Genomic DNA, 19,122 nt, shown 5'->3' with positions numbered 1-19,122 from the left:
TTTTTTGCTGCTTTTGGCAAACATTACATCAACAACAATGCTAAATTTCTATTTTTAAGGAGCAAGTTAGCTATAAATCATTTTATAGCAAGCTCTCACGTAATACGCATGATTTGGGGTTTGGTCTCAGGCTCCTCAAAACAGATTGTCAACTTTGATACAGCCAGAAAGCCCATTACTGAATGATACTTCTGAAAGCAGATATGACTTGGCCAGCATTAATTGTGAAAGGACATAAATCAAATTTTCTTGGTCCTGTTTCTTATTTTTGAAAAAACATTGCACACCATTTTTTGCACTACAATGATTTACAAATCAGTGATCAGCTGCTACATATCAGAACCAAGAATCTTGAGCGCGCAGCTAAGACACTTTTTCCCTTGTTTTTGGAGAGAAGCAGCAGACAAACTGGGTCTTGATTTCATTTGATCCTTATCGCCAACAATCACCAACAGGCACTGCATTCGGACAGAACTTTCTTGCTCTAAATAAAGTGAACCGCCTGTGTGTCCATTAAGGAAATATGAGTGAGTGTCATTTGTGCTTTCAGAATTTAGGTACAACTCTCTGTCCTCATGGACTGTAAAGAGAGTTTTCAACAGGGCAAACTTTGAGCTAACTTTCTCCTATAAATTTACTGAAATTAATTTTACTCTGAAATATCTACTAGGATTTTAAAACATTGCTTATTTCCATTCTGAATTTTATTGACTTTTTTTCTCCCTGTATGCCTTAAAATCTCACAACATCTAAGTAAATAAAGCACTATACTTAAGATCATAAAAGATTATTTCATGTAATTTACATCAGATTTCATTTTTGGAAATCTCTGTTTGCTACAAAATACTTGTTTATACTGGAATACTCGTTTAATAAATCAATCTCAGTTGCAGTTTAAAGCACTACATGCAATGATAAATTATATTTGGGAAAAGTACGTAGCTCACTGCACCATTAATATATACAATTTAAGATGAATAAAACATTTTTGTCTGTGATAATTATCTGTCACAACTAGTTACTATGATAATTTCTTGGAGCGCATTTGAAGGGTGAGCAAGGGTAATAGTTTTACCCTTTTAACAGATATAATCATTATCTGCAAGTTGTAAGACGCATCTTTCACAAGTTTGAAATTAGCCCAAAGGACTTGCGTGCATCACCCACACTTGGTAAAACCACAGACTAACAGATATCTGTCAGCTTCCTGAAATCATCTGTTACTCTTGGCTGGTCTTAAGAAGCAGGAGGAATTAATACTGTTTAGAAAAAAATAGTGAGCAACAAGAAATTGTAATAATGCACATGGTTTCAACAAACAAATAATATTGAATCTTTTGGTTCTATGATGCAATTTAAACAATTCATCATTATTTTTTCAGAGTAATTTGATAATGACTGGTTCCTGTTACCATTTTAACACATTAATACTGATGAGTTAAGAGTCTTCAATTAATTTATTACAGAGTTACTGAACAAAGTCAGATAATCCATAGAGCAGATTCCCCTGAAGACCCTACTAAGGAGCATGGAAAATACGTGATGAGAATGACTGGTGGTAACCAACATGGCTACACCAAGGGCAAGTCATACCTGACAGACTTGGCTTTTTATGGTAGAGTTACAATGTTAGTGGATAAAGGAAGAGAAACTCATATCAACTACCTGGACTTGTGCAAAGCATTTGACACCATCCCTCATGACATCCTGGTCATCAAATTGAAGAAAGATGGATTGGACCACTCACTGGATAAGGAATTGGCCGGATGGTCACATTCAGAGAGTTGTCAGTGGCTCAGTGTCCAAGTGGAGACTGGTAACAAGTGGCATTCCTCAGGGATTGGTGCTGCGACTGCTCTTATTTAACATCTTTGTAGATGACAGACAGTTGAGTCTTGAGGGTTTGAGTGCACCCTCAGCAAGTTTGCAGATGACACCAAGCTGTGGGGTGCAGTTGACACGCTAAAAGGAAGGGATACTATCAAGAAGGACCTGAACAGGCTTGAGGGGTGGGCCCATGCCAACCTCATGAAGTTTAACAAGGCCACAAGCAAGGTCCTGCACCTGGGTCAGAGAAATCCCAAGCACAAATGCAGCCCTGAGGAGAAGGATTTAGTGGTGTTGGTTGATGAAAGATTCAACACAAGCCAGCAATATGCGCTTGCAGCCCAGGCCAACTGTATCCCAGGTTGCATTAAGAGAAGCATGACCAGCAGATTGAGGGAGTTGATTCTGCCCCTCTACTCTCCACTGGTGAGACCTCACCTGGAGTACTGCATTCAGTTCTGGGGCCCTCAACACAAGGACACTGAGCTGTTGGAGCAGGTCCAGAGATTTGAAGTATATACTCCTTAGAGGCTAAAATCTTTACATTTTCCTGAGGATAAATAAATACCAACCACAACTATTTACTTACACCATTGCTACAATTGCTTCCCACTACTGTAAAACATCTCAAAATACAGAGCAAATAGAAGTTCTATCTTTGCTCTGTAAAAACAAATGTACTAGCAATTTTTCTGGATTTTTTAACATGAATAATTTCTTCAAGAATTTCTACAGCTCAGTAAAATTGAAATGTTTAAGAGTACAGGCATTTGTTTTATGTTCTTATTATTATACTGTAGGTGAATTCAATGATATAATTCAACTATGATTACAGATATTCAGAAGGACAAAAAAAAAAAAAAAAGATAAACTAAATAATCCAGCATCCTGTGAAGAATTTACAAGACAAAGTCCTATCTGCACAGACTTACATAGATCAATAGTGAGGCTGTTAGTTTGCCTTTAGAGCTATGAGACTTCAAACATCTCTTGATTTGCACTCTGCAACATTGTATAGTTCCATTTCTTGAGAATACACTTTCTTTAAAAGGCTATGGACTTCAAGAATTCTAGATCAATAAAAACATTTTAATATGAATCAGACTGAAATAAAATTCAAGGCTGAATAAGCTTTAAAAATACAGCTCTATTTTATCTAATCAGATCTACGTGTATTTCTGCACTCTGAAAGAGCTCTTGCTAAATGATTGCTTATTTCCATTAAAACTAATTTGGCAATAAGTGCTCTCACTTTTTGTGTCTCTGACAAAGGAAGCAAAGTGGCAAGCAATCTTTGTTGTGACTTACAACTTAAATTGAGAGAAATCATCAGGGTTGATTATGCTGAAACAAAGAAGAATCAGTACTTGCTAGTGTGATGCCTATCCATTAAGCCTTGGCAGAAAACACTAACTTGCAGAGCTAACTACTGTTGATCATTCTCACTCTCACTAGCCTTGCGGCTTAAATTTCTGCAATACTGTGGGATGAGAACAACAGCATTTAATAACTACTTTGCAAGTAACTATATACAGTGTATAATATGAAAAAGAATCAGGCTTTGATGGTCTCTCTTAGCGTTTTGTTTTGTCAGGACAGGATGGATAGCTGATAATTGAATTACATTTCTAGTAATGACTTAATCCAGCTATTGTAAGCATCATGGTTATGTCATACAAGCAGTATCAAGTCACGTACACAATCTATTTCATAAAATCATAGAATGGGTTGTGTTGGAAGGGACCATCGACTGCTACTCTATATCTATCAGGTATAACACAACATGACTGTCAATATTTTAAGTTCTTAAACCTGTTTTCAGTGTGTTTATCTGTGACATTACAAATTACAGACTATAAGCAAACATTAAACTGAATTAAACAAATTTTAAAAAAAAGCAAGATTTTATTAAGACCAATCCAAAAGAGCAATTCTAATAACTTATAGTAACAATTTAAAAAATTACTGACTTTTCACATCTTTTTTCTCTGTACATTCATTCTTCTTCATACATACTTTACATAGCAGCATCATTATAATTCCCCATTGGGATTAGAGTACAAAAAGTCTAAGCTACATTTAATGCAACCTCTTTGGTTCAAAGCAATCAACTCCCTTTTTCAAAGACTTCATAAATTGCTTCCACAGCATGCATGCTGCTGCCATAAATCCATGAATTAAAAGTGCTTTCTTTGAATTCCAGAATCCCATTGAGCAATCTGTCTGATTTCAAGATGAGAATTCATCTGATAGTCGTTAACAATCAAGAAGCTGCACTACATTCTCTAAGCATTTTAAGTAATAGGCATTTAGCTCATTTCCTTCTGGCTGTGGAGTACCTAAAATGAAATAAAAACAAGATCTTAATTTCAAATTGATTCTTAATAAAAAATCATATTTTCCAAAGATCAAATCAGATGCCTCGCATTTAATCCATATCCTATTTTATGAGCATTCTGCGTTATGGAATAGAAAAATTAAAACAAATATTTAATGTTTCAATTTTTTTGTTTATTTGTTTGAGTTTGTGTGTGTGTGCACACGTGTGTGTGTGTGTGTGTGTGTGTGTTGCTTTCCAACGACCCCACTCAGTTGTAAGAACAAAGTAAGAACAAAGTGAAAACTGTCTTTTGATTCTGCTATGCTACAATAAGATAATCCTTTGGTTTTTTTTCCAAAACTTTTGGGGGAAAGCAAAGTGAGCAATGGAAAAGAACAAAAGACATGTTGAAAAAAAATCCACCACTTATAGTTAGAAGAACAATCTACCATTTTAGCTCAATTGTCACTGTAAATTAATTAAAGAATCACTAGGGTAGGCCAATAAATAAATTTTTGCAGGAAAATATTGAAGACAACTTCACATGACTGTAAACTGTAACAACTACAGGTCCATAAAGTATTTTGTAGTCATTATTTTGATATTTAAATGTTTACTGAATTTAAAAATCAATATTTCAGACTATGACTTTCCATTCTAAAGTAGTATATCAATAAACATGGATCAATATTATTAAGTACTAGTCTGTGAAAAATCACGTATTTCTACCTTGTTGATTTGAACAGTCTAAGTTTTGTTGTGCTATTAATGTCAACACAAAGTTGTCTATTAGCATGTTTTTAGTATTTGAATACCTTGCTTTATACTACAGTTAGTGTTTGACTTAGTAAAGGATGAATTTGGAACATCAGCACAATGGATTAGAGTTGACATAGTATGGGAGGGCATTGAGTGCACCCTCAGTAAGTTTGCGGATGACACCAAGTTGGCTGGAAGTGTCGATCTGCCTGTGGGTAGCAAGGCCCTACAGAGGGATCTGTACAGGCTGGATAGCTGGGCTGAGGTTCAACAAGGCCAAATGCTGGGTCCTGCACTTTGGCCGCAACAACCTCAGGCAATGCTACAGGCTTGGGGCAGAGTGGCCAGAAGATTGTGTGGAGGAAATGGACCTGGGGGTATTGATTGATGCCCAGCTGAACATGAGCCAGCAGTGTTCCCAGGTGGCCAAGAAGGCCAATGGCATCCTGGCTTGCATCAGGAATGGTGTTGCCAGCAGGACCAGGGAAGTGATTGTCCCTCTGTACTCGGCTCTGGTGAGGCCGCATCTCGAATACTTTGTCCAGTCCCTCACTGCAAGAAAGACATTGAGGAGTGGGTTCAAAGAAGGGTGACAAAGCTGGTGAGGGGTCTGGAGCACTGGCCTTATGAGAAGCGGCTGAAGGATCAGGTATTGTTCAGTCTGGAGAAGAGGAGGCTCAGAGGAGACGTTATTGCTCTCTATAACTACCTGAAGGGAGGTTGTAGTGAGCTGGGGAGCTGGGGGTCGGCCTCTTCTCTCGTGTAACTGGTGATAGGACTAGAGGGAATGGCTTCAAACTGCGCCAGGGGAGATGTAGGCTGGATGTTAGGAAATACTACTTCTCTGAAAAAGTGGTTAAGCACTGGAATGGGCTGCCCAGGGAGGCGGTGGAGTCACCAGGGAAAACCCTGGAGGTGTTGAAGGAATGTTTGGATTTTGTGTTGAGGGACATGGTTTATTGAGAACTATTGGTGATAGGTGGATGGTTGGACTGGATGATTTGAAGGTTTTTTCCAACCTCGGTGATTCTGTGATTCTGTGGAAGAATTAAGCTATGAGCTGTTCTAGCATCTCCTAATTAAGATCCTGACAAATAGTGTACTATAAGCAGAAATTTTGTGGCAATTCTGTCTTTCAGAATATGAAGACAACTTTGTATTACAAGCCTCTGTACTGATTACCCTGTCTGAATACTAGTGTAGAGCAAATTAATTAAGGAAGAAAATTCACTGATTTAAAATTAAGTATTTGCATGCTTTTGCAAGATGAGAGTCTGATGCAACAAATTACAACATACAAATCCATTATTACCTACTGAAGCTGCAGCTCCAGCCTAGTGCTTGAATATCATTTCAAAATGAATGCTCTTGAGTTTAGCAATCTATCGTACAAAAGCTACTCAAAACTGTAGTTATCTTCAGGTACTTCAGAAAACCCTTAAGCTCCAAAAAGCCAACTAATTCATAGTATAGTGTTTTAAGACTGACACAACCATCTGTTCTGATTCCTTCTCTATGTAACTGAATATCGTGACTTTGAGAACTCTTTAAGCAAAGTTTAAGCTACAAGAACAACTTTTTTTCCTAAATCATTAACATGGGAATATAGCATGAAACAAAATCAAACAATATGCTGCAGACAAAAATCAGACCTATTCTTACAAACGAGCCTTACCTATCACCTGAGACCTTGTATGAAATTTTTTAAGGAAATGACATTTTACTATCTACATTTAAAAGATGTCTGGCTATAAATCATATCAGTACTCATGATTTTAGACATGAAAGTATCCTCTCAAAACCTAGCAGCAAGCCAAAAATTACTCTGACAATATATATTGAAATGCACTAATGAGCTACTTGAAAAATACAGAATTGGAATTAGCTGAGATTAAAACTTACTTTTCACTAAAGAATACGCTTCATCTATTTTCTCCTTATTAATGGATTCTTCAAAGTCACTTTTGCCTGCAGCACACAGAAACAAAATACAATGACTTCATTTTTTCTCCCCACCTTGACACTTGAACAACAAACTCAGCTTCCCTGCTTGTAAATGGATATTGACGATAACTCAACAGGAAGTAACATTCTTGAATTTTAGAATTAGCATATGTTATCATCATACAGAGTATATTTATATAAGCAGAGTGAAATCACACAGGACAAGTTGCTTACTTTTGTGGTTCAAACCCCAACCCTGAGTATCTCTGTGATTAAAATAAGAAGATGGAGCTGCTGATGTAAGTTTTATTTACTTAAAAGTTGCCATGCATAAAAGAAACATTGCATTTTTATTCAAGTATTTCTCAAATACTAACCTTCTGATAGTTGTGAAGCAATGCCCAAAGTGAAGCTGCTCCAATTCTCTGAACTGCACAACTATCACTTTCCAAAGAGGTAGTTAGCACTGCAATAGCTTTATCTTAAAATAAATAAATAGAACAAATAAACCATCAAGAAAATATCAAAGCCATAATTATATTTACATTTCTCTAGTTTTATACTTGGAGTGCACATTTTATATGACATGTATTGGTATAGTAGAGGAATTACACAAGTTACAATATCAGATTAAATTTAAATATGCTCACAAAGTGTTTAAAAACAAACAAAAAAACAATGAGTGCTAAAAAATAAGCAATGAGTAATAAAACATGCACATGTTATACAGGCATCAGATATGCATAGGGACTGAGGAAGCTAGGAAGCTGTTGTAACTCTCAGGAGCCACAATTAGAGCCACATCAAGATGGAAATTAAGATGTTTTTATTTCCCATAGTAATTGCAATGAAAGTGATTTGTAACTGATGAAAAATATTTTTCTCTCTACAGTAAGTACTTTAATCTCCTAGCCTGACTGTGAAATCAGACTCAGGTAAGAGTGTTCACAAAATACACAGATAATGTATATGAATAACATATGCTTAATTAAGGCAGCATCAGGGAAAAATCTAAAAGGATGGACACTATAGAAGATCTGCTTAAAAGTCATAAGGAAGGCAGGAGTATTCTGTCTGCAATTAAATGAGGGAGAACCTGAAACATCCTAGGAAAAACAACAACAAATAAAACCCAAAACCAAACAAAAAACAAAACAAAACAAAAAATCCAATCAAGAACAGTTCTGTCCTTGTTGTTACATTAAACATACATGCCATGATCATAACTTTATCACTATCATAAACATTTTCAGCTCATGACAGAACACATAATAGTTTGTTTCAATAGCCATGATTTGCAGGAAATAATAAGGTTTCATTTGAAGAGATGAACTTCCATGGTAGAAATTTCTATTAAAAAATTCTGAACTAGATTATTACAAATCTTTCACAATAATTTTGTAAAAACTACTTTGCTTTTCCTTTTGCTAAATATTCTTATTTTGAATGCACTTCTGCCAAAGCATCAGTTCTAAAACAGCTTCTACGAAAATCATTTTTATAAATATGCTTTTCTAAATAATATTAAGATCTTGATCAGTAACACAAAATGCACCAAAATATGGTATCATGGAAGACATATTTTTAATTAGATTTAATACATTTCATGCACTTACCATTAGCTAATATCTTAGGCTTATTTGTTGGACTAAAACATATGTTATGTAGAATAAGTAATGCTATATGTTGGCTGCTTTTGTGTTTGCATTTACACATTTCCACTATCTGGTCTAAAAACCCATTTATCTTCATAATCATTTGCTGTCCATCTTCTCCAAAAGATATGTTCAGTAGCAGCTTTAGCCAAAGAGTACACACATTGCTAGGATTTTTATGACTTCCTTTTGGTAACGAAAGAGACAAAAAGTTCTGCAGGAAGTTACTCTGTCAGAAGGAACAAAAAGGATGTTAGGATATGTACTGTTCAATGGTTTCTTCACTGCTGTTTAGACTTTCCAAGGTATATACTTGACCAAAACCTAATATTAATGTTTTAGTTGTATTAATATAATATATTTACTTAAATTAGAACTTGCATCACTACATAAGCATTCTGGTTTGCTTTATATTGTTATATTGTTTTGGCCCCCCAAATGAGCTATAAGCAATTATATTGAATCAGTGTAGTATTTATATAATATGTTCTTTATTCCTCACTTATATTAACAAGTGTTAAATGAACAGTATCATTCCCTCCATATACAGTCATAGACAACATATCTGCAGCAAGTTTGCATATGAGACAAAGCTGGGAAGAGTGGCTGGTATGTCAGAGGATCATGCTGCCATCCAGGGCGAACTCAAGAACATGGAAAATTTGGCTGGCAAGAACCTCATGAATTTCAACAAGGAGAAATATGTGGGTACTCCCAGTACATGCTGAGGGCCACCCAGATAGAAAGCAGTTTTGTAGACAAGGACTCACAGATCCTAGAGGAACATGAGGTAGAAATGTGCTACTGCCACTGAGAAGGCTAAAAGTATCTTAGGCTGCATTAGACAAAGCATTGCCAATAGGTCGAGGGAGATCCTTCCCATCAACTGGCAAGCCTGTAATACTTTCCTGAGTTCTGAGTGTTTCAAGAGACACAGGCATGGTGAAGAATACAACAATTGGCCACAAAGCTGAGTAAGGGACTAGAGCATCTATTCACATATGGGTAAAGGCTGAGAAAAATGGGACAGTTTAGCCATGATCACAAGACACTCCATACTGAAGTATGAGGGTTTATTACAAAAAGCAAAATGCTTACATCACATATTAAAAGAAAAAAAAAAGTGAAGAATATTATTTACTTACTTTCTGAATAATTCCTTTACAGTCATGAGATAGAGCAAGGTTAGAAAGAAGATCAAAGATCACGTGCTGAAGTGGGCTGTTATCATCGGATACTTGGGAAGCCAATTTCAAGATGTTATGCATTAATGAACTGCCAGCTGCACTTCGTACAGACAGAAGTGATGATTGTCCACCACTGGTCCAACAAAGTGAAGCACAACCTTAAGGAAATAAAACATTTACCATATAAGACTAAATATGTATACATTTTTTAAAAAAAGAAGAAATTAATGAAAGAATGGAGAATACGAAAATTTACAGGAACAGCAGTCTACTGTTCTTCTACTGTTAAAAAAAAGTAATTGCTCTGTCTTAGAGTGTCTCCTTAAAGACAGGTACACTCTAATAAGAGTACACTCTTATGTGGCATGAGAATCCAAACCAATCCTCTGAATTTGCTTTAGAAATCAGGTCTCTATACTTGTGAAAGTTTTAACCATAGTAGAAAGTAAAATGCTACACTACAGAACTGCAAGCTCAAATTAACACATCAACAGAGAACAACGAAGTTACCAATACAGCGTTTATGTAAAAATATGCATTCATACATTTTTATTTAGTGGTATTTGTGAACTGTAACCATGGTTAATTATTTATATGGCAAAAGTAAATAAAAATCAGACCATTTTCAACTGTTACAAACATATACATGTTTTCTTTGACTGCATTAAGCAGAAGTGGATAAGCAGTTTAGAATAGGTAAGTTTGGGTCACCTCATAAACAAAACTATGAACAGAAAGAGGAAACATTATTAAATTAAAGTCTTATTAGCAAGGATTGATACAGTCTAGAGTCACACAGAGGAGCAAGAGGACCATCAGAACTTTAAGCTCAATTTCCAGCATTTCACAGAACCTTACACATTCACTGTGGCTGGTGAATACATTCATGTATTTCTGAAGACCATTTTAAAAATAATGTATTTATGAAAAAGATATCATAGACTGATGTAAGATCTGGAGATATAAGTTTAAAAAGAGGGTGAAAACGCTCAGTTGTTAATATTCTTAAAAGCTAACTCCTAAGGGTATTTTAATAGGGAGAAATCATCAAATACCTATGTTTCCTCAAGTCACAAACAAATTGTTATCTAAGTTGACAACCCGGATATGGAATGAGCAGTGAGGATAATTACTCAGTGGAAAAGAGGATTTCCTTAAACGAAGAGGATTCTTATGAAAAATGCACTTTTATCAATCTAGTTACTGAGACCAATATATAAATAGAAGAAATACAATATGAAATTAAAGTAGATTACTATATTTTAAACAAGGAACAAAATATAAACTGTATGAAGTACTGATAACATTGTTCTCGACAATAAAATTCCCATAGCAGTATTTCTATAGTATACTATTTAGTTCAGTAAGACTTTCAGTGTAACCAACAGACGTGGTTTGAATTAAATGCTATTTAATCCTTTAATACAACTGTATTATTGCTAAATCCAACCCAGTGAAACAGGATCTGAGCAGGAGACTTGAATCTGTTAAAATTAAAACTCTTGATAGACTTTGATGGACCAGTGCTTTTATACTCTGTTCTAGCAGTAGTAATAAACATTCTTTTCCCATTATGCTTTTTTCTGCTCCCTTTTTATGCTATCCTAATTATTCTTTTTAAATATTTTGATATATTACATCACAGAGAGACTATACCTGCAGGGTAGTATGCAGTGTAGACACAAAGCAAATGCAGAGCTACTTCCATTGAGGAGTCATCTATTAAAAGCCATGGCCACAGCAAATGCAGAACAGGAACAAGATGAGCTTTGAGTGCTGCTATCTATGAAATCATGATGAAGAATTTATATTACTATGTAAATACCATATTACTATATAATTACTACATTACTATAGTATATACTCAAGTATACTCAAGTATAAACAAAGTGAGAAAAACAAGTTTTTTCTTACTGTGCCTCATTAATTTGCTTTAAAATATTGTACAGAAACATGTATAGTTCCACAAGACAACTTACGGCCAGAAAATGCAGCATAGGAAGTTCTGCACAAATGTGCGCAAGAACTTCTTTATAGTGAGGGTGACGAAGCACTGGAACAGGCTGCCTAGTTGTGAAGTCTCCTTCTCTGGAGATATTCAAGACCCGCCTGGAAGCCTACTTGTGGGACCAGGTATAGGAAACCTGCTTTGGCAGGGGTGTTGGACTTGATAATCTCTGGAGATCCCCTCCAACCCTTACGATTCTGTGATTCTGTAATTCTTTATAGACATTGTTCAGTTCTAAATATTTTAACTTTTATTTCAGTAATCTCCTTTGAAATCTCTTTTAGTGATATGCACGCCTACACGTTGCCATATATCTTAGTATTAAAATACTTGAGTAGCAAATTCTCAAGTATACATTATATATCCATATTTTAGTTTCTGCACAGATTTATAATACAATATTTACTGACAATTATCTTCTAGCAATTAAATTTATTCCTGTGAAGAAATATGCCAGTAAGTCGAAATTGTTATTCTAGAACCACCCTAAAAAGTTTTAATTACTGGGAGACATGCAAATAAAGGCAAAGATTTATTCACTCCAGTTGCTATTATTCAAGAGCTCCCCATTCTACAGCTAGTCCAATTAAACTAACTGGAACTCAAAGAGCATGGAAATAAAAAAGTGCAGTTGTACAGAGCAAATAATAGAAAATCAGTTATCAACAACATCCTTCTCTTTTTCAAGCAAACAATTCTGCAGACCCTTGATGAAAACAAGGAGAACTCTCAACAATAATCTCATTTGATTTTTGCCTTGGTGTAAAGGAAATGGTCTTGATTCTGGAAGGGAAAGGTTGCATCAGTGTAGCCAAAGCATTGGTATATGGGATATATACCATTTGGATAACCAATTGGCTTATGTAGGCCTGTAACGTACAGAATCATTAAATCATCAAGGTTGGAAAAGACCTACAAGATCATCCAGTCCAATCATCCACCTATCACCCATAGTTCTCACGAAACTATGTCCCTCAACACAACATCTAAATGTTCCTTGAACGTTACCAAGGTTAGTGACTCCACAACCTCCCTGGGCAGCCCATTCCAGTGCCTGACTGCTCTCTTGGAGTAGTATTTCCTAACGTCCAACCTGAATCTCCCCTGGCACAACTTGAGGCCATTCCCTCTCGTCCTACTAACATGTTGCTCTATATACAAAAAGCAGGCTAAGCACATGCCCTTGACAGAGGTACTCCTGTAAGAAATTACTTACCTTGCACTCTTCATTTTGAAAGAGGCAGTTTCTAAGAAGCTGCATAGCACATCTTAACTGCTTTTTAAGGCTATCCTCCTATTTAGATAAAAACATTTGAAGATAAGCACAAAAATACAAAAAGAATACATGGGAAATGAGAGGTGAAAATCTAAGGTATCAGTGTACAGGTCAAATGTCTTCCACATACTTTCCTTCTGATTTCAGGTTAGATTTCTTTCAGTTTGCTTTAAACGTGTATACCTGCACTCTTCCTCCTCTCTCTTTTTAAACCACACTATTTCCAGCGGGACTGAACTGGCCAAATGCAGAGATTTGTAATGTAGAGCTCAATTTCTCTGACAATTAAAGAAGAATGGGATGGAACAATTCCCAGGTTTGAGTTGTACCATCGTAAAGCAGAAATCTAAAAAAAAAAAAGTCAGATAAATCACTTCCTAAAAGCACCTATTTAAAATCCTTGGGTGAAAATAAAGATAAACTATCTCTATCTTGCAGATCTCTGTATTTGGTCAGACCAGTTCATCGATTATTCTCTCTGTCTTAGTTCACAATTCTTCATATTGGAAAGTTTCTGACCTCGTAAGAATAGTACAAAGATAAATATAGACCTTTGGACAGTGAACTATCATGAAGACTTTCAAGTATAAAAGTAAAAAAAAATATTTATCTTCATGGTAGCTCTGTGACACTAAAAAAATAATGATGGCTTGACCTCTAACTACCATGAGGTTGATACACTAAACCACTTCTGAAAGATGACCAAATTCCAATAAGATTGTTCAACCCAGGAGACTGTTTCCATACTTCTATACCTATAAGCATAAAGGAAAAAAGATGTAAAGTAGGATTCATGCTTATTCTCCAATAAGGTGAAACAACAGTATTTGCTTGTAAATCATACCAATTACAGTTGATGACATTTAAATATGAATTACGAATCTCAAAAAAAGTTAATGAAAGTCAGATGTAATTAAAAAAAGAAACATACATATCCTCCTTTTAAAAACATCTTATGACTGGTTAGTCTCATTTTTAACTAAGTAAGATACAAAAAAAAAGATCCTTGAAGAACTTTTTTTATGGATTAATTTACTTGATAAACTCAAATAGCAATAAATCCTATAAAAATCCCCAAGCTACAACTAATACTTAATACAACTCATACAACTATACAACTTAATACAACTATCTTAATTTATTTGCTTTAGGCTATCTTGATTTTTACTAAGACCTTGTTCTGAGACCTTTTCTAAAGCTTGGCTATATGTATGTGCACTTGGCTAGTATCATGTGACAGAAAAGGAATCTCAGGTCAAATGCCTCAGTTGCACTGAGACTGTAGTTCAAATATATTTTTCCCCAACAGTCAAAATAAGACAAAGAATTACCTCTTCTAACCTTACTTTAAGAGATGCGCCCCAAAGTGGGCTGACAGGTGGTTTGTATGGCTTTCTCTCACACAAAACCAAGTTACTTATCTTTATGCGTCACCACATACAAACAAGAGCACACTTACATATGCTGCAATAATTTACAGTCCCAGCTCAATGGGGAAATGTGCCAGAAAGTTTTCTGCAAATTTCTTTCCAAAAATTCTTCATTAAATATAAAAAATCCTTCTGGCTAGTCAAGGTCACCCTTCTCATAGGGTTCTTTCTTTCAGATTTTAAATTCCTTCTATCTTTACTGAGAAGCACATGCCCCCCAGCTTTGCCCTTCTCAGCCCAACAAATATAGGAGAGGAACAAACTCCAACCTCAATGGGCATACTCAGCACAGGACACTTTTCAGCCTCCATCCCTTGAAGAAGGGATAATAAAGTGTTTAGGTCTGAAGAGAAATCATTATGATCTTCAAATATCAGGGTCAAATTCCTGTAAGAGCTCATTGTTACAAAATGCAGTTTCACATCCTCACAAATCAAGCTTAATGTCTGTTTGTACCAATGACAAAGAGGAAAATAATATCTAGCTTAAACAATGCACATCTATCCTGCAGAAAGATACTTTCTGCAATTGCAAGTTAATGTGGGATTGTATGATATCAAATTTGACAGCAGAAGTCATTACTTGCATTTTAATAATTCTCTTAGATGAAAATAGTAGAAAGCAGGCAGAAACTTATGAGACTGTTGTATTATAATAAATCATCTATTTTTAGATGTGGTAAGGAAGAGCTGGGTAATAGATGAGTCTGATGATGGAATGAATGAAAATTAAAAAAGAAAAGCTAAAAAAAACCTTGTGAATGGAGTGAAGAACATGGGAATACTGATAGTGGAAGGAGCACATACACGAGGTAAACAAGCTGATAAGCTAATGACAAGGTCAGCTGAGTCTGATAAGAGATCAAAGCATCCAATCCAACTATGTAGGACAGAAAATGCAATGTAATTGGAAAACAAAGAAGTTAGAGAATAAAGAACAAGATTTATATGCACAAGTAAAATGCACAACAAGTTGCGGGATAGGAAGGAGATTGGTGCAGGAAAAGACAATAAGAAAATGGTGAGGACAGCTCAAAAGAGGGAGGAAAAAATGAAAAATGGAAAAGATTTATTCTTGTGAAAACAAGGTGAGAAAAATGAGCTACGCTGGGCAGGAGCATGACTGTTAAGGCTGGAAATCCAACTCTGAAAAAAACAAACAAATAATCAAGTTTGCAAAATCCCTGTACGTGGAGATTCTTAAGGAAGCTCTCTATAAAGATCCACTACAAGCTGTCATTTATTTTCTTTCATCTGATGCAGCTACCAACAGTACACACTTCAAGGAGAGAAAAAAAAAAAAGCTGAGAAGTGTCTTATCATATCAGTCTTCTGGTTTGCTTTTTTTTGTTTGTGTGTTTTTGTTTGTTTTGTTTTTTTGGTTTTTGTTTTTTTACAGTTACCTTTTTTTCTGTGCTTTCCCAGGCTTTAGAGAATCCACATTCAGCTGCGCATGAATATGCTTCATCTGTTCTATACAGCTACCTATCAGGTCAACTGGGAGACAAAAATCATTAATATTTAGAAACTCATTCATAAACAAAAGAATTCAAAATACCTTGTTGTAATGCGAATTTTCAAAGCAATTCAAAATAAAAACATAGTAATAATTTAAAAAAAAACTAAGATTAGGTGTTAGTAGCACACAATAGTATGCCAACAGGCATTGTGGAACAGAAGATTTTAGCTCTTACAAAGATGATGATTACTATTACTCTCTTGAAGTTTAATTATTCAATTCTCCAAATTCTGCAAATTCATATCATATCCTTGATATCAGGAAGTAACTACTATAGTCCCTGAGTTGGATTGCACCTAGCAGAATGATCTCAAGAACGAAGGACATTCAAACAACCTCGTTTCAATTTTTGCCCATTCTTTCTCATCCTCCTTTTCTACACACTGTGAAAAAATCTGTCTTCACAACCTCATATATACATGCAGGTAATATTAGGTCCCACCCAAAGCCTCCTCTTCTCCAGGTTGAAGGCCATTGGCCTCAGTCTCTCCTCTAAGCTCCAGATCCTGCCCACCCTGTTGGCCTTCCACTGAAATGGCACCAATTTGCTGATAACTTTCTTGTACTGGGACAAATCTGGATACATTATTCCAGACTTGGCCTAGAAAGTGCTAGGTAGAGGAAGATAATCTTTTCCCTCAACCTATTGGCTACGCTTAATATAGTCCAAAATGCTCCTAGTCTTCTCACAATCAGCCTACTGCTTATCTCAAGGTCCTTCAGCTGCACAGTTTTAAGCTGTTGTTCCTCTCCATGTGCAGGACATTGCATTTGTGCATTTAAAAGTAGTTCTTAAGAGCTGAATTTTGATGGTAGAGCTATAGATATTTTCTGGACAATAATTTGAATTCCAGAACTCCTCTTTAAGACTTGTGCTGTATCACAGTTAGGATTTAAAGGCTGCTTAAGCACTTGTAGTGCTTTTACATCAGTCAGGTCTTAGATGACTTAGTGGGTCTTCAACATAAGAACCACGTTGATTGAAGCAAAGGCTGAGAAGACCATTAATACCTTTGGAAGTAGCAGGAAATAGGATTTGAAGATTGGAGTTTTCTGCCACTACTAGGATCAGGCATTGAGTGGACATACCTAAGATATATATTTCAGTGCGATCTAGGTTTAAAGGACCAACAAACCAGCAGAGATGGAAGTTATCAGAAAGCATTCAAGAGGAAAAAAAGGTACTTGTGATGATCACCGAATATTAAATGTACATTACATGACAAACACAAATTAACTGGTAGATTCAAAAACCTCTGGTTAGAGGTTTTTAATTCTGTTTTACTATTGTACAGACCCTAGGAATGGAAGATGTTGCACTGCGAGAGGAAAAAAATAATACTTAAACTGGAAAATTGGAAGAATAAAACTAAAGAGGAGGGAAAGAGTGGAGCTGTGAAGAAGTATTTTCTTGTCTGTGTGCAGACAGAACTGAAAATACAGAGCATACTTTCACTAACAAGCCTCTATTGCCATGAACTAAGAAATGGATTTATTCTTTAAGACACTGTCAGAGTGAAGAGATTTTTGGTATTGAATGGATGAATATGAGTATAAAAACTCACCAGTCCTAACATATCTGATATTTAAACACGTATTTTTCGACTGGATACTGGATTTATTATTAACACATTTTAGCAAAAACACCTCAGCAAAAAAAATTCTCTGAAAACTAGGTATTTTGTTTTGACAAAGGCTATTACAATTAGTAAATGTGAAAAACACCTTCAAACAGTTTGTAAAGCATTCATCATACATTTAAAAATGCTCACCTTCCAGTGCATATTTCTGGGCATTTTTACTGACAGCTAATAGAGAGAGCAATGCATTTGCAGCAACTTCTTTCAGCACATCCTTTGAAGATTTCCTTTCACAAACCTACAAATAAAGCAATTTCATTATAAAACTGAAAAAGTAATCATACTGAAAGTATTACTCATATTGTAAATATGCTGTCATAGTCTATATTCTCATTCATCACTACATTCCTGTCTAGAATTCTCCCTCTCTACATTCATGTTTATAGTTTATTCACAATATTGAAGTATTTCATTATTTTCTCTAACAGAAAGGAACAGAAAGCAAAACAAAAACAAAAACAAAAAAAAAACACCTATTTGCTCCTAAAGCCTATTCCTCTTTCTTTTTCTTAACATGCTACCTTTCCAAAGCCTAGGTTAATAATCTCAGCCTTCCACAGACCATTCCTAATACTTAGCCATACTACCACTGTCAACTTACTGACATACTTCCAGTGCAATGTCACTTTCCTTCAACAGAACGAAGAAGCACTACATACCAGTGAATTTCTCAAGACTAAAAATATCAACACAGGTAAATTTTACATACTCTTCCAGTGAGAGTAAAATAGCAGTTTGTCTTATTTTTGTGTTCCTGATTTTTGTTTGTGGGCATGCAGTATTTCTAATAAGAAAATTACATACATAAATATTAAATACATAAATATTATTTTCAAAATAATATTTGAAGTCATATAACAAGATAGAGGAAAGGATTGAGAGCTGTCTGTGAGTTATGTTTTATCTGCTAGAGAATTTTATCTGTCTAGCAATTTTCTCCTCAGATAAGTTTCCAAAGTAACTGAAAATGGTATTTAGTATAAACAGAATACAAGAAAGTTGGAATCAATGCTAGTTTATGGTGAAAGAAAAACTTATTTTTAAAGTTAGTCTAAAACATGGCATCCAAATAAGAGCTTAGTACTTCCAACAGAAATCTCATACTTAGCCATATGACTACCTAAATTTGACACAGTTATGAATATCACATATACCATCTTTTGTTGGATTCAATCCTTTAATTAATAATTGTCTTACATATTTTTAATTTTTTAATATGCAATAAAATATCAATATTTGTTCAAGGCTTATCATTAATCAAACAGTTCAATGGAATGAGAACTAAAAAGTCAAGAGATGAAGACTAGTAAGTTAATAACTTGACAAAGATATTGATGACAACTTTAATTAATGATACAGACAACTGCCAGTAGATTAAAGCACCAAAGCAGAGACATGGGATGTTTTTGATCTAGCCATTCAAAATCTTTTAGCTGACTAAATTTCTACTTGTGTGTACATACATAAATATATATATATATATGTATAAATCTATGAAAATAAATATACATGAACTATAAATAAAATGTACATGTACATATAATTAATTTAATATAAT

The 19,122-nt window shown here is 35.1% G+C and overlaps 1 protein-coding gene across 1 annotated transcript in view; it reads right to left on the bottom strand.

Moving 5' to 3' along the window:
- Nucleotides 1–2,726: 2,726 nt before the first annotated feature.
- RTTN (rotatin) overlaps nucleotides 2,727–19,122 on the bottom strand; it is a 43,314-nt gene continuing 26,918 nt past the window's right edge. The window contains 11 exon segments of the mRNA XM_031552808.1: nucleotides 2,727–4,166; nucleotides 6,809–6,838; nucleotides 6,841–6,874; nucleotides 7,228–7,331; nucleotides 8,467–8,734; nucleotides 9,651–9,850; nucleotides 11,349–11,475; nucleotides 12,917–12,994; nucleotides 13,107–13,110; nucleotides 15,809–15,902; nucleotides 17,697–17,802. Of these exon segments, the coding sequence (XP_031408668.1) occupies nucleotides 4,084–4,166; nucleotides 6,809–6,838; nucleotides 6,841–6,874; nucleotides 7,228–7,331; nucleotides 8,467–8,734; nucleotides 9,651–9,850; nucleotides 11,349–11,475; nucleotides 12,917–12,994; nucleotides 13,107–13,110; nucleotides 15,809–15,902; nucleotides 17,697–17,802 (1,128 nt within the window). The 3' untranslated portion in view covers nucleotides 2,727–4,083.

Source organism: Meleagris gallopavo, chromosome 3, assembly GCF_000146605.3.
Source record: "Meleagris gallopavo isolate NT-WF06-2002-E0010 breed Aviagen turkey brand Nicholas breeding stock chromosome 3, Turkey_5.1, whole genome shotgun sequence".
Lineage (NCBI taxonomy): Eukaryota > Metazoa > Chordata > Aves > Galliformes > Phasianidae > Meleagris > Meleagris gallopavo.
This window is presented reverse-complemented; position numbering and strand designations above follow the sequence as displayed.